The sequence below is a fragment of the Brachycentrus maculatus genome, unplaced genomic scaffold, assembly GCF_059751285.1.
Source record: "Brachycentrus maculatus isolate JH-2025_06_01 unplaced genomic scaffold, ASM5975128v1 h1tg000203l, whole genome shotgun sequence".
In the NCBI taxonomy this organism is placed as follows: domain Eukaryota; kingdom Metazoa; phylum Arthropoda; class Insecta; order Trichoptera; family Brachycentridae; genus Brachycentrus; species Brachycentrus maculatus.
This window is the reverse complement of record NW_028280954.1, coordinates 96,445-112,615: the sequence shown is the minus strand read 5'-3', so window position 1 is coordinate 112,615 and position 16,171 is coordinate 96,445. Positions and strand designations below refer to the sequence as shown.

The following is a 16,171-nucleotide window of genomic DNA, read 5'->3' as shown; positions in this document are numbered from 1 at the left end:
TTGTTTTTGTATTTATAAATAGTGTTTTGTATTTTCGCAGAACTAAAATATTGAATTTTTTATATTATTTGACTAACATTGAAACCATTTTTGTGTATTTTTAAGTATTTTACAAAAAATATTAAAAAATGGATCAACCATCTACATCAAAGCGACCAAGAGTGGAAAATGTGAGTGATAGTGATGAAAGTGAGATAGAATACGATTCAATTAGTGAATACGAAATAGATAGTGATATGGAAACAGACGATGAAAGTGACAGCGAAGACGACAATATGTTCCAAGAACAACCACCGCCCACTCTACCTTCAACTTCGAGACGTTGGTCAAACACGCCAACGCAAGCCCAAGAGATCCTTTTTACTGGAAGACCAGGTATAAAAATTGAAATTTCAGGGAGAGAACCAATAGATTACTTCAATATGATAGCCAATGATGACTTCTATAATCTTGTTGTCCAACAGACCAATCATTATGCTTTGGAAATTATGGCTCATTCTGAAGGAGATAAAAGCAGAATAACTCGTTGGAATGACCTCACCACAGAAACATTAAAAGTATGGCTGGGGCTTTTACTGCACACGGGAACTATTCGATTGCATCGCCTCACGGATTATTGGAAGAAACATCATCTCTTCAATCTGACAGCATTCTCACAGTATATGTCTCGGGATAAGTTTTTTTTAATTCTTAGATCATTACATTTTAATAATAATGAAGCGGACACCACTAGTTTAGGGAAAATAAATCCACTGATACATTTTTTCAACGACCGGATGAGTGCAATTTATGCACCCAATAAAAACTTGTCAATTGACGAGTCTTTGGTACTGTGGCGAGGGAGGCTCGTTATGCGGCAGTACATGAAGGGGAAAAAGGCAAAATATGGCATCAAATTATATGTATTGGGAGAATCCAATGGTTTGGCACTAAAAATAATTGTGTACGGTGGTTCAGCCGACCAGGAGTTGAAGTGAGCGGAAATGTCATTCAATTCCACCTGAAGTTCAAATATCACTGGACACTACTTGTAGTAGCGCTTCGGCCGAATGTCGACCGGAAATGATGCGTGCGGGGAGGGGTGAGGATAGAGTAAGAAGCGTACTATACAGCGTGTTTATAATTTGTCGTTATATTATGGGAAAAAAAAAACAAAGATTGTTTAAAAAAATCCAGACAGTGAAAAACAATATAAAAATCAAATAACGTTGTGGGAACAGTTTGGACAGTAAAACTTTTTTACCTCATGTTTATGTCTCAAACATATAAATTCATCGCAAACCACACACGTTATTTTGTTTTTGTTTTGTCAGATTTGCAGAGGTCGAAATTATAGCGACTTATCTTAGGGGAATTCTTCCCCCATTTCATCTGCAAATAAGCTAAATGCCTTTTGATGGAGCTTATTATGTGATTTTAATCTGCTTCGTTTTCTTGCATTATCTTTTACGAGCTACATGGTAAAATACTGAATGAATTTTCTTCTTTAACGTCTGTCATTTGGTTTCCATTCCGAATTTTTATATAATAAACGTAAAAATGCAATTGCACCAATAAATGTCAGTAGATAATATAAATTAATTATAATTCTTATAAGAACGACAAAAATCACTCTGTATTTGCCAAATAACGTTTGCGTATCGGGAACACAATGAACACGCGTGCAAATTGACGATGTACCACCGATGACTAAACTGTGGGGATAGATAGATTATGATGCCGCGTGTTGGAACGGCGATACGCGAAGACAAAGATGCGAAAAATGAATGGAAAAATTCAGCAGAAAAAATCCAATGTTTGTTTGTTACTTTTTTAACATTATGAGGTACAATTACTATTGAAATTTATACTCCGTTTGGAACGGGATAGTTAAAAATTATAAACACTCTTTCCAGTAAAAAAAATTGCACGTGTAAACATAGCTTTGATTCGCTCGCCCTTGAAAAAATAACTGTCCTTTTATACCTGGGATGAAGTTACTTCATTTGTAATGGCATAAAAGGGTGCGGACGGTATTCTTACCTTGATTTCAATTCATTTTACATATTATTTACTTACTTTAGAAGAGCCTAATATTCTCAGCGTGACATGAAATATCTTCTAATTATAGTTAGCATGGAACGTGTTAACCCAATCCCAAGACTGTACCATCAAAATTATAATCAGAGGTCTCCCTATCGACAAAACCAAAAATTAAATAGCACATGAACTCTCAAAAAAATTCCCCGTAGTGACAGTGACAAGACTGCTATTTGGACTAGAAAAAAGACTCTGTAAGCGACGTCATCGCATACCCGTGCGGCGGCCCAGAAAAGGAACTCTGGGCGCCCGGCGGGCGAGACGGCTGCCCGCCACACTGCGGCCCGAAGAAGGGATTTTGTGTTTTTGTATATTTAATTAGTTTAGGGACCTCGGTATGTGTACGCAATGTACTGCCCCCTCAATAAAGACTATAATGTGTCGCTTTCGGGGGTGGTCTTTGCCCATACCGAGGAGAATATAGCTCTAGGCTAGGTTAAGTTAATCTAAGGAAAATAGTTAATAATTAAATATAATACATTGTTTGTAAAGCACCGGTACGGTACAAAAATAGAGCCCGTCCGGTGCCCTTTAGAGGGAGACAGCGATATGGCTCTATGTCTCTTTCCCCCGGCCGCTGATTGGCCGTGCATTCCCACTGTCGGGCGGCACGCGATCACGGCCGGGTATATAGAGGGCGCACCCTTTCAGAATAAATCAGTTCAGTTCTAACACCGAAACTTGTTTTTACTCCTCCGCTCCCGATCTCTGAAACCTCGCCGCGCCGCCAGCCTGAACCGCTTCGCCTCTTTGCACCGATTCACGGACCTGTTTCGGAAAGCCCTTTTCAGGGCTATAGAGGTTGACTTGTCGGTGCAGCGCTTTGTACCCAGCTTACAACTGGGTACAGCGGTTGCGTCCAGAAAGTAACGCGTCATCAAGCGGTATTTACGCGACCGCCAAACCGCCGGGACTTGCCCCTTCTTGCGCCGCAGAGGAGACCAGAAACTATACAGTCTTGTGCGGACGGAAGACGTCTCGTACAAAGTGGTCCTTCGAGCCGGATCTTCTTCTGTGACGCCAGCCCCGACGAAGATGACGCATTCGCTACGCTCTGGGAGGTCCGCGAAGCCCACGCCCGATTCGGACTTCTCCGACTCCGACGAATCCGCGGCCGGACAATCCGTAGACACGGTCAGAGACCTGAGAGCGAAGAACCGAGAACTCCGCGCTAGACTACAGCGCCAGACGGCTCCGAAGAGCCCGCAGCGCACAGATGCCGTCCCAGAACCGGCTGCCATCCCCCCCACGGAACTGGGGAGTGCTGAACTCACACAGAGGTGGGTCAACAACTCCGCCGACCCCATGGCGCAGATGGCCAGCGCGCTTGCTGAGATGGCTGCTGCCATCAAGAACTCCGTCACCGGGAGCCCCCGCCCGGCCATGATGGAAGACGACGGGACCGCGACCGCCCTCATCGCCCGCCAGTCGAACGCCAAGCACCTACCGACATTCTCCGGAGAGCCGCTGGAATGGCCAGCCTTTCGAGCGCAGTATCTGCAGTCAACGAGAGTGTGTCGCTTGTCCGACTCCGAAAACCTGCTGCGCCTCAACTTGTCACTCCGAGGACGAGCGGAGGTAGAAGTCTCCGCCCTACTTCTAGACCCGAAGAACGTTCCCGAGATTTTCAAGAAGCTAGAGCGACGTTTTGGGCAGCCAGAGACCATCGTTGCAGCCATGCTCGCTCGTGTCGAGAGACTCCAGTGCCTCGATGGAAGTGGATCGGCGGAATCGTTGCTAGAGATGGCCAGTGCCATCAATAATGTGGTTACCACCATAGAAAGCTACGGAGCGAGCTACTTGGCGACCCCACAACTACTGAGCCAACTAGTTAACAAGCTGCCCCTGTGTATGAAGGTGATCTGGTGGAACCATCGCCGAGGCAGCGATGACAGAGCTGCAGTCGGAGAGTTCGCCCGCTGGCTCGAGGAGATTGCCGAGTCAGCGTCACGTTCCGGAGGTGCCGAAACAGTGAGCAATGTCCGAGGGAATCGGAAGGCCCGCGACCACCACGTCAACGCTGCGACAACAGCGCCGCCGCCGGCACCGCGATCGTCGGTCGACATGAAATGTGAACTTTGCGCCCGGTCGCATAAGCTACAGTCGTGCCCGGACTACAAGGACATGAGGGTCAGCGAACGCTGGCAAATAGTGAAACAGAAGAATCTGTGTTTTTCGTGCCTGAGAAACACCCATCGCGCGCCGCAGTGTGACAGAAGCCGTGTATGTGGGGTCGATCGGTGTCGCATGACCCACCACAAGTCGCTCCATGAATCGCGTCGTGCCGAATTCCGCGAGACACGTTCTGCCGCCGAAGTCGAGCCGTCGAGATCGGGCTGTGACGACACACACCGCAACGCGCCCGTGTACGCAAACGGGAGAGCTGAAGCTAGCAACGCGAGTGAAACACGTCAAACCCAATGGAACCGTTCCGATAACGGGGAGCGTAATAGGACAGTCACTAGTACGTACGACTCAACACGACCGGTGTTGCTGAAAGTGCTTCCAGTGCGCGTGAGTGGGCCCGAAGGCCACAAAGACATCTACGCGCTACTAGACGAGGGATCGACCGTGACCCTTCTCGACGCCGAAGTCGCCGACGCGATCGGTGCTCCAGGACGTGTCCGCGGAATCCGGATCCACGGAGCGGGCGGTATGAGCACGGCTGACGACGCGTCGCGACGCGTCGAAGTGAAAGTGTGCGGCAGCAACGGGGACGCCTTTGCCATGCGAGCTAACACTCTGACACAGCTAAACCTGCCACCCCAACCCATATTCGCCGAAGGGGGTATCAGAAATGTGCAACCCAAGCTGCTGATTGGGCAAGATAACGCATCTCTGATAGTGACGAGGGACGTGCGAAGACGGGGGGAGTACATTTCTTCTCTCACCACCCTGGGCGAAGCTGTGCACGGGGGAAGTGTGCAGGCAGCCCGGAATTTGATATTTACCACTTCGCCAGACGACCAGCTGGAACAGCTGGTGAAGAAGAGCTACGCGGTTGACGCCCTGGGGGTCGTGCCGCTGGTGCGGATATCCCGCGATGAAACGCGCACAATCGAGCTAATGAAGGCAACAACTCGCCCCTTAGAGTCAGGGAGGTGGGAGACCGGCCTTTTATGGAAGGATGACGTTATTCGGCTCCCGAACAACCGGCAAAGCGCTCTGAACCGCTTGATCGGCGTCGAAAAGAAGATGAAAAGGGACGACACATTTGCCAAAGCATACCGCGCAAAAATGAGGGAGTACGAAGAGAAGGGGTACGCCAGGGAGTTGACACCCTTGGAAAGTCATAAATCGGCAGGCCGGACGTGGTATCTGCCGCATTTCGCGGTCACCAATATCAACAAACCAGGAAAGATCCGAATAGTGTTTGATGCGGCTAGCCGCCATAATGGCGTGTCTTTGAATGATGTACTCCTCACGGGACCTGACCTGCTGCAATCATTGATCGGTAATGTGATGAGGTTCCGCGAAGGCAAGGTCGCGCTCGCGGCGGACATCCAGGAGATGTTTTTAAGGATCAAAATAAGACCAGAAGATCAACGGGCCCAGAGATTTCTTTGGCGGGAAAGGCCAGAGGATGAACCTCGCGAAATGATGATGACCTCCATGACCTTCGGAGCATCATGTTCGCCCAGCAGCGCACAGTTCGTGCGAAACGAGATAGCGGAGAGGCATGGCTGCGATATGCCTGTGGCGAGGGCAGCCATAAAAGAGAAATTTTACATGGATGACTACCTCGACGCGGTGGATTCAGTCGAAGAAGGAATTCAACTGCAGAAGAATGTCAGTTCGATACTCCTGAAGGGAGGCTTTCGGCTGACGCATTGGGCGTCGAATGCGAAAGAGGTGATGAACGCCATTCCCGAGGAAGCGAGGGCACCCGCAACTGTGGATATAGTGAGTGGACAAGCAGCTGCCGAAAGAGTCCTAGGAATCAAATGGGACCCCGAAACTGACAAGTTTATGTTCAAATTCGAATCGCTCATGAACATGCCTACAATAGACAGGCCGACGAAGCGACAGATGCTCAGCGCCGTTATGAGCATTTTCGACCCATTAGGATTCGTCGGCTGCCTCATAGTGCGTCCGCGAATACTTCTCCAAGATGTCTGGAGATCTCGAATCGGGTGGGACGACCCCATCGGAGAAGAACACGCTGAGAGGTGGCGTCACTGGGTAAAGCTCTTGAAAGAGACGGAATGCTCAATCCCAAGGAGGTGCACGAGCTCCAAGACAACCCCAGTGGAGCTGCACGTATTCTGCGATGCATCGGAACAAGCAAGCTGCGCGGTAGCTTACTTTATGGAAGGCACCGGAACGGAGAGAACTGTAACATTCATGGCGAGCAAATGCCGAGTGAGCCCACTGAGAGCGCTCTCGATTCCTCGGCTAGAACTGCAAGCCGCTCTGATGGCTGCACGTTTGGCGGACACCATCAAAAGAGAATGTAACAGCCGAATCAAACGCACCGTTTACTGGACTGACTCCATGACTGTACTGTGTTGGGTGCAAAGTGATGCCCGCACATTCTCACCGTTCGTGGCACACAGACTAGGAGAAATTGATGAACTCACGCAGGCGCGTGAGTGGCGGTGGATACCGACGAAACAGAACCCCGCCGACTTGGGCACCCGAGACGGTGAAACACCGGACCTTTCACCTAGCGGCATGTGGTTCAATGGACCCGAGTTCTTACACAAAGAAGAAACCGAGTGGCCTCCACTCAAGAACGCGAAGGCGACCCCAGAGAGTAAGGCCGAAAAGAAGACAGTCGAATACGTCAATACGGCCATCATGACGTCACTACCGGACGAGCGCCGGTTCTCATCGTGGAGACGCCTCATAAGAACCACAGCATGGGTCATGAGGTTCATTAACAGATGTCGGAAAGGGAGCATCGACGGGGGGAGCCATGCGTTGACAGCGGGGGAACTCGCTAACGCCGAACGAACATGGATAAAGCTCTCACAAATAGACAGTTATAAAAGTGACATCGAGGCGTTAAACCAAAGGAAGCCCCTTCCGCAGACTAGCCGCTTGTTACAGCTGACGCCCCACATAGACGAGCAAGGCATCTTAAGGATGGGAACGCGCCTCCTCGCTGCGAAAGGAGTAACGGAGAACCTGAAAACGCCGATAATTTTGGACGGCGCACACGCATACACACGCTTGCTGATCCGACACTACCATGAGTCGCGACTGCACGCCAGCACGGAACGAACGCTCAGCGAACTGAGTCAGCAGTTCTTCATCACAAGACTGCGGACCAACGTGAGGAAGGTGGTCTATGAGTGTCGCTACTGCAGGATACAGAGAGCACGACCGCAGCCTCCGCTCATGGGACAGTTGCCGGTCGGCCGCCTGGATCATCACGTCAGACCGTTCACCCATTGCGGGGTGGACATGTTCGGGCCCGTACACGTCACGATCGGAAGGCGACGTGAGAAACGGTACGGGGCCCTGTTTACGTGTATGGTGACCCGGGCGGTGCATATCGAAATTACACCGTCACTAAGCACCGACTCTACAATACAGGCGTTGAGAAGGATGGCCGCTCGCAGGGGGCACCCTACTACCATGTACTCGGACAATGGTACGAATTTTAGGGGAGCGGACAAGGAGCTCGCGGACGCCATGAAAGGACTGGCTGAGGATCCCGAGCTCCAAAACGAGGCCACAAAGAGAGGAATCGAGTGGGTGTTCAATCCGCCATCGGCACCTCACATGGGGGGAGCCTGGGAACGGCTCGTCCGATCAGTCAAGAGGGCGCTGATGGCGATACTCAAGGAGCAGTACCCTCGGGAGGAGACGCTGATGACGGCGATAGCAGAGGCCGAGTATACAGTGAATACTCGCCCCCTGACACATGTTTCGCTGGATAGCCGAGACGCCGCCCCTCTGACACCGATGCACTTCCTCATCGGGTCGAGCGGGGCCCAGCCGCATTTGGCGGATTACAGAGACGTACCGCCGGGACTATGCCTCAAGAAGCAATGGCGCATAGCGCAGAAGCTAGCAGACGCGTTCTGGAGAAGATGGATGCGGGAATACCTCCCGACACTGCGACAGAGGCAAAAGTGGCAACAGGCTGCCACACCGATTAGGGTCGGCGACATCGTAGTTATCACGGATGGAGCCCTGCCGCGGAACGAATGGCCGCGGGGGCGCGTCATGGCAGTCACCCCGGGGAAGGACGGACAAGTGAGGAGCGCCAGGGTCCAGACAGCCACCGGGACGTACACGAGACCCGCCATCAAGCTCGCCGTATTGCAGCTAGAAGAAGAAGATGTCGTCGCAGCAAAGGATCCCACGTAGGGATGGTGGGGAGTGTAAGCGACGTCATCGCATACCCGTGCGGCGGCCCAGAAAAGGAACTCTGGGCGCCCGGCGGGCGAGACGGCTGCCCGCCACACTGCGGCCCGAAGAAGGGATTTTGTGTTTTTGTATATTTAATTAGCTTAGGGACCTCGGTATGTGTACGCAATGTACTGCCCCCTCAATAAAGACTATAATGTGTCGCTTTCGGGGGTGGTCTTTGCCCATACCGAGGAGAATATAGCTCTAGGCTAGGTTAAGTTAATCTAAGGAAAATAGTTAATAATTAAATATAATACATTGTTTGTAAAGCACCGGTACGGTACAAAAATAGAGCCCGTCCGGTGCCCTTTAGAGGGAGACAGCGATATGGCTCTATGTTTCTTTCCCCCGGCCGCTGATTGGCCGTGCATTCCCACTGTCGGGCGGCACGCGATCACGGCCGGGTATATAGAGGGCGCACCCTTTCAGAATAAATCAGTTCAGTTCTAACACCGAAACTTGTTTTTACTCCTCCGCTCCCGATCTCTGAAACCTCGCCGCGCCGCCAGCCTGAACCGCTTCGCCTCTTTGCACCGATTCACGGACCTGTTTCGGAAAGCCCTTTTCAGGGCTATAGAGGTTGACTTGTCGGTGCAGCGCTTTGTACCCAGCTTACAACTGGGTACAGCGGTTGCGTCCAGAAAGTAACGCGTCATCAAGCGGTATTTACGCGACCGCCAAACCGCCGGGACTTGCCCCTTCTTGCGCCGCAGAGGAGACCAGAAACTATACAGTCTTGTGCGGACGGAAGACGTCTCGTACAGACTCATTCCACTTATTCTCGTACAAATGTAAATGCGTTCCATATAACCGACATCTTTCACCTCAAAATCAAAATTGAAAACAAAAAAAAATATATCTCCCCCCCCCAGTGCCACAGACGCCAAATATACGGCCACTCGACAGCACTGTGCAGAGTCCGCCTCACATGCGTGAAATGTGCTGGAGACCATCGGACTCACCCAGCACATCAAAAACCACTCCCTCGACATAGTACTAATCAACAAAACCCACCTCAACCCCTTCAAAATCCCCAACTTCCACTTCATCAGATCAGACCGCGCCACTGGTAGAGGGGGACAGGATCTCCCTCTCTCCCCGCTCACCGTGGAACCAACAAAACCGACCCACCACCTCGGACAACCGCTCCTTCATGAAACATCTCTATTGCCCGTAGCCAGTAAGTGGAATTAAACGCCATCCCGCTGTGGACGCCGACATCAGTCAATTCAAGAGTCAAGAAACTACAACAATGGAGTGGTAGTTCCTCAAGCTGCCAAGAAGAGGGCACACCAGGCGCCACCAACCGCTTCCCGATGTCCGGGAAGGGCCTGACACCGTGTCCCGCTCCCCCCGCCACACCGCGCTCAGCCCGCCCAGGACGTGTTCCACCGGTGGTGATGGAGGTATCAGTGACCCCCACCCGCCCCGAACTCACGGCACAGGTGAAGAAGAGTGTCACGGGCCCTTCACATTCACCTACTACGGCGGGCAGTCCGCCGCAGTCCACTGCGCCAACATGAAAGATCACCACGAGCCGGTCAACGCACTGAGGGAGACCGAGGTTTCCTCGCACACATTCACCAGCGACTCGGACAAGACAAAGAAGGTGAACATCTCCTACCAAGAACATCTCCGAAACCCTGAAGCAGCAGGTATTCGAGCCCCCGAAGGCGACGCGCATGTCATCCAGACTCCTCCCTGTACCTGGCGTACCGCAGCCAGACCTTCGACATGTGTCTCCTGAAGGTGAAAGTGCGCTTCCTGTAGCTTCGCAAGGTAACTTTTCTTTTTCCAACCCTTATCCGCACCCAATGGCGCATCGTATACAAGCAGTGATCAGCCTTCCGCTTCAGGCACCAGCCCAGGGTCATTTTTAATAAATATTATACTGAAAATATCACTAAAATTCACTAATAAATGTTATACTGAAAATATCACTAACATTCTAACCCTCTTGGGAATCAAACCAGGAACCTCCAGCATGGGCGGAAATACCGATCGCAGTCAGGATTTCGGCCGTAGCAGTGCCAACTACAATCACGCCGCCAGGTGCGTGAAGTGCCTGTCAGACCACGCCAACTCCGAGTGCCCCGGGGAGGCCAGGGAGACCCCGGCAGCCTGCTGCAACTCCCAGGTGGTGAGTATAGTGGTTCACTTCCTCCCCAGATTTTCCAACAACATGACGCCCGAGCGGGAGCTGATGCTGGCGCTAGACATTATGCGCGCCCTCAGTGAGCGGAGGTCAGGTTGCTGCGCTGGAACGCGCGCGACGAACTGATGGCGCTCATCGAGGACTTCCAACCGAGGAACCTCCCAACCATATAACAAATATACTGTTCCGGATGTGCTGCAGCCCTTAAAAAGGCATCTTATAATATTAAGATGCTTAATAACCAATAAAGAGATATCCATGACGGACAGTGATTTGAGTCGGTTCGTTACCATCTCAAATAAAAAACTTTCCTTTCTAGAACCTCGCACTTGCCGTAAATATTTTTACTTTTTAAACTCGTTTCAAATCGCTCTTCAGTGTCACCCCCTGCCGGCCCGTATCCATCTCCCCTCCCCCCGCTCACCATGGAGCCAAGGCACCAGGGTGTACTCACCACCACAGACAATAGATCTTTCCTTGTGCCATACAAATTCATTATATTGCACCATCAACTGATTTCAGGCAACGGGAGCATCACCATTGCCCGCAACGAAGAGATGGAGTGGACACGGACAGCAACTGACTCCACCACCACCACCGAGATTCCCGGCCCGAGCCAGGCAACCACCGCTATGGATCGGCAGTTCCTACCCCGCCCCACCTACCTACCTACCATAGATACCTACCATAAGAAAGTACTTAAGCTCATGTGGTCCCCAAATCACCACTGATTCTCTAGTGATGGTAAAATGTCAGGATGCTCACAAACCTAATGCCCAGATCCCCGACATTCGACGCTCGCATCAGATTTTGGTCGTTCATTTTGTAGTGAGTTTTTTGGGCCCTAGAAAGATGTGACCGACTGCGACAGTGACTCGGAATCCGATGAGGAGATGGACTTGTCTAACAAAACCACCAGCAGATCCAACATCCCTCCCAGCATCATCAGAGGAGATGTAAACTGGTTAGAAACTGCCCGCACCCACAAAATGCAACCTCCACAAGGGAGGGAATAAAACTACAGACCGCGACAATTAATGACTTCCGAACAACCACCAAAATACTAGAATACAACCAAATAGAATTCCACTCATTCACCCCCTCCTGAGACCGCACCATCAGAGGCCTCCCTGTACTGTAACTGTACTAACATAACCCGCTAGTGACCGTCACTCCACTTATGCGGATAGGACAAAGGACCGATTCCACTTGTCCTAAAACAATAATAAATTCATTTCCCAGATCCCCTCAGGAAAGGAGCGACACACTCTTCAACCACACCGACCCAAAGGAACAGAATAATCAAAACGCCCCAGGACCGCCCTCGAGGCCCTCCCTTCACTACCACAGCACTATTTACACAATTAAAACTACACAAAATGTTTCATACATGCGAGTTGGAGCACAAACATGCGTTAAGAGCCGAGGTCAAACATTCACGAGGTCAGACTTCAATACCCCAAATCGTGAAAAAATGCCGACGTCATTCTCTTCCCCAAACCAGGAAAAGATCCCAAATTTGCCGACAACTACCGACACATCAGTCTCATATCCAATGACGAACACCGAAAGGGAACCCCTACATGCTTAACCAACAACTACCATGGAACCAAACAGCAAAATACCTCACACATAAAGACATCACAGTAAAACCAATCCTCTATCCCATCCTCTTTAGATACAGCCCCCCGAACGCCAACTCAAACTGCTAGTATTCAAATCCCTCATCCGTCCAATCCTCACCTACGAACACCATATGGGGTTCGGCAAAACACTTTATTCAAATCATCCAAAAATCTATCAGACACACCATCACACACCGTGACTCCCAAATACAGTAAAGTCTCCCTGTACGCGACGCAAGGAAGCTTGCGCTGCAGCACAAATTACCGTAGTACCGCAGGTGCTGGTGTCAACGCAGAGTGGTCGGGCGTCCGCTGCTGTCAAAAAACGATATATCTACCCGCGTAGAAATCCATCGCCGCCCTGAGATCCCTTGCGATCGCCGGTAAACACTACCGGCAGCCGCAACCTGTAGTAGGCAACCGGGTCGTAAGGCCGGTATCGCTCCATCGAGGGGTGGCGGCTCCGTCGTCCAGTCCGGGTGCAAACAGCTCCAAAGTAGATCCTAGTTCCAATCCAGGGGGTAGCGGCGACGTGGTGGTCAGGCTGCGCCTCGCTGATGGACCACCGCTTTGGGACCGGTAACATACGGGCTTATTCGTTATGCTCTACAAACAGCTCACGTCAGGCAAAGGTACTATCACCATAGCCTGCAATGACGACATAGAGCGCAACGCCATCCCGCTGTAGACACTGGCAGATACCGATGACTCCACCACCATGGATTGGCAGTTTCCGAAGCTGCCAACCAAGAAGAGGGCCCACCAGGCGCCATCACCACCGCCCACTGTGACCACCAACCGCTTCGGCACCCTGCCTTAAGTCCACGAAGGGCCCGACGTCACGTCCCCGCCTGCCAAGAAGCAAAGCCCCGCCGCACCGCGCGCAGTCCGCCCAGGACACATCCCGCCGGTTGTGATGAAGGTGCCACCTTCACACGGAATCTACCAACTTGCCACCGTTGTGGCGGGGTGACGTTCCAGATGGCCCCGCCGTACCGAGTTGTAACCTGGATAAGGACGGAGGTGACTGGATGAGTGAACCGGGAAGAGCGAGCACTGAACCGACAAGTCAACCTCAATAGCCCTGAGAAGGGCTTTCCGAAACAGGTCCGTGAATCGGTGCAAAGAGGCGAAGCGGTCCAGGCTGGCGGCGCGGCGAGGTGTTCAAGGAGTGGGAGCGGAGAAATGAAACGAGAAATGTGATCGCGTGCCGCCCGACAGTGGGAAGGCATGGCCAATCAGCGGCCGGGGGAAAGAGACAGCCATTTGCTGTCTCCCTCTAAGGGGCTCCGGACGGGCTACATTTCCATAGCGTACCAGTGCCTCTACAACAATGGATTACAGTTCTAAACTACGCTAATGCATATTCCAGACTAATTCACATATACAACATACATTATAGATTCTTATATCTAACATTTTCGTATGGAAATCATAAAGATTCAGACATAAAGCTTCAAAATCCCTTCTTTGGGCCGCGGCCCGACGGGCAATCGTCTCGCCCGCCGGACACCTAGAGGTCCTTTCCTGGACCGCCGCACGGGGTGTGCGATCTGTCCGTAACAAAGCCCGTAAAAGGACCTTTCACCTACTCCGGCGGGAAGACCGCAGCAGTCCACTGGATCATGTAAGATCACCACCAGTGACTCGGACAGGACGAAGAAGGTGGTCATCAGGGGTCTCCCCGAGGTGGGTACCGTGGACATCGCCGAATCCCTGAAGAAGCAGGATTTTAAAAAAATATTATAAATGATTTTTTGTTATAATATTCTGAGTAGTAAGCAGTAGTATAATATCCTTAGTAGTATAGTAAATATACATTTTTTAAAAAATAAAAGCTTAACAATTGAATCGACTTATTTTTAAGCGAATAATTGAACATAAAAATGTCAATTAAAAAAACAAAATTTTCAGATTTGTAAGCCCTATAACTCGTTTAAAAATACATTTTTAAATAAGTTTTTGTTTTGAATGTTTTCCGCAGATACTTTGTGGTACATTTTATAATATCTTTATAAAATGAATAGACTTTGTTTTCACCACTTTTTATTCATATAATTCAACCTACCGGTTTCAAGAATACATTGTCATCATCAGGGTTTATTTAAAATATAAAAAAAAAACATTTAAAATATTAGAATACTTTCGATTAGAATACCAGGCTCCTCCCTGAACCTTGCATACTTCAGCCAGGCCACTGACACGGGCCTACTCAAGATCAAAGTGGGCCTTGTATGCTACTACAAGGTAGCATTCACGAAATACAAGTCACAGTTCGCGCAGCACGGCACCCAGTGCTACCGCTGCCAGGGATTCGGCCACTGCAGCGCCAACTGCAACTGCGCCGCCAGGTGCGTGAAGCGTCTGTCGGACCACGCCACATCCGAGTGCCCCAGGGAGACCCCGGCGGCCTGCTGCGACTGCCAGGGCGCCCACCCGGCTTACTTCAGGAAATACCCGCGACGACAGGAGTACGTCGTGCGCATCTCCCCCAACGCCCCAGGCGCCACTCCTGCCCACCCCCTTGGCGGCGTCGAGGACCGACGGGAGACAGTGGTCAAGCGTGCTACAGGAGACCCCCCCCCGGCCGCCGCCGGAGGCATGGCCATCTTGATCCGTACAGATATACTGCACACTCACATCTCCGTCCCCCCGCTGGGCGACATGGAGGCCACCGCGATACAGATCACATTCCAGAGTCACTCGCGATAATCTTGCGACAAGCTGCTCGCGTTAGGACCCTCGGTCATACTGGCCGGCGATTTCAACGCGAAACACAGCCATTGGAATAATTATCGCGCTAACCTAACGATCGCACTCTGTTCAATCACATGGAAACACACGATTACGCCGTCGTTAGCCCGTCTGCGCCTACACGATACAATCCGCGCAGCATGTGCGCGAGCACTCTAGATTTGGCCCTTGTGCGCAATGTGCCGGAACTAGCCGTACTCGAGGCACGGGAGGCCCTCTCGTCCGACCACCTCCCGATAGTGATCACGCTTTCGGGGACGGTGAGACGCACTTACGCAATCATCGACAAATCCGTACCGCAAAGACGCGCGGAGACTTTCAACATTAAACAACAAATATTTGACATTGTAACCCCTTGGCAACAAGGTCATCAATAACCCGTTGAGAAGTGAAACTTTTTCCAACTACAAAAAATAGTAAATTCTTTCTCTCTTTTATTTTTTTTGTATTAATTCATTGGCAACCGACGTTGGGCAAACTTTCAATTGCACCTTTCTACTTGAATTTCATACTTCCCTAAAGGAACTCATTCTCCCCAAATGATATACCTATAATTACTGTAATGTACTTTACCATGTTTTGATTAATTCTTGATATATTTTGTCACATTTTACATTTGTATGAATTCTAGGCTACTCTCGATCTCAGTGTCACCTTGTCACCGGTCTTCTGAAGTTTCAACTCGGAACTTGTTGCTGTATTCCAGCGGCTATAAAATAAAGTCTCGCTTGTATTACATGCAGCGGGATCTGGAATGGGTTCTTTGTAACTTTCGACCCGGAGGTAAAAATCCTTTTTTTAAAAGAAAAGATAAGCTGTGTCTCAATCAGATCTCAAACACTCGCGACGATGGCGTGCTGAACCTGGCACTCAAACACTTACCCCAGCGGTCCATTGTCAATTCAATTCAATTTATTCAATAATTATTGTATACATTACGAGCTAACATTTAAGGCGGATACTCTTCAACATTTAAGCAAAAAGACTCTTGTTAAATGTGTAGAATAATCCCGCTTCGGAAAACCCTTCGGACACATGGAACAGATCAATATCCAATGTGATATTGTTCAACATAGCGGCAGCTCTTCCTACAGGCATAACCATCGGCAGGTTGGTCCTTTGTATAGGAATGTGAAACAATCTATGCCGACGCTGTCTTAGGTAACTATCGGGAACATACAGACCAATGTTCCAG

At 50.4% G+C, this 16,171-nt stretch overlaps 1 protein-coding gene across 1 annotated transcript; it reads left to right on the top strand.

Moving 5' to 3' along the window:
* The first annotated feature begins 3,114 nt into the window (after positions 1–3,114).
* On the top strand, positions 3,115–8,400 carry LOC148307222 (uncharacterized). The gene has a single exon (XM_088263808.1). The coding sequence runs from the start codon at positions 3,115–3,117 to the stop codon at positions 8,398–8,400; it is 5,286 nt and encodes a 1,761-aa protein (XP_088119934.1).
* The last annotated feature ends 7,771 nt before the right edge of the window (positions 8,401–16,171 follow it).

Bases quoted from the DNA above. Each gene is read 5' to 3' on its own strand.
- LOC148307222 (XM_088263808.1), top strand. From the start codon at position 3,115: ATGACGCATTCGCTACGCTCTGGGAGGTCCGCGAAGCCCACGCCCGAT.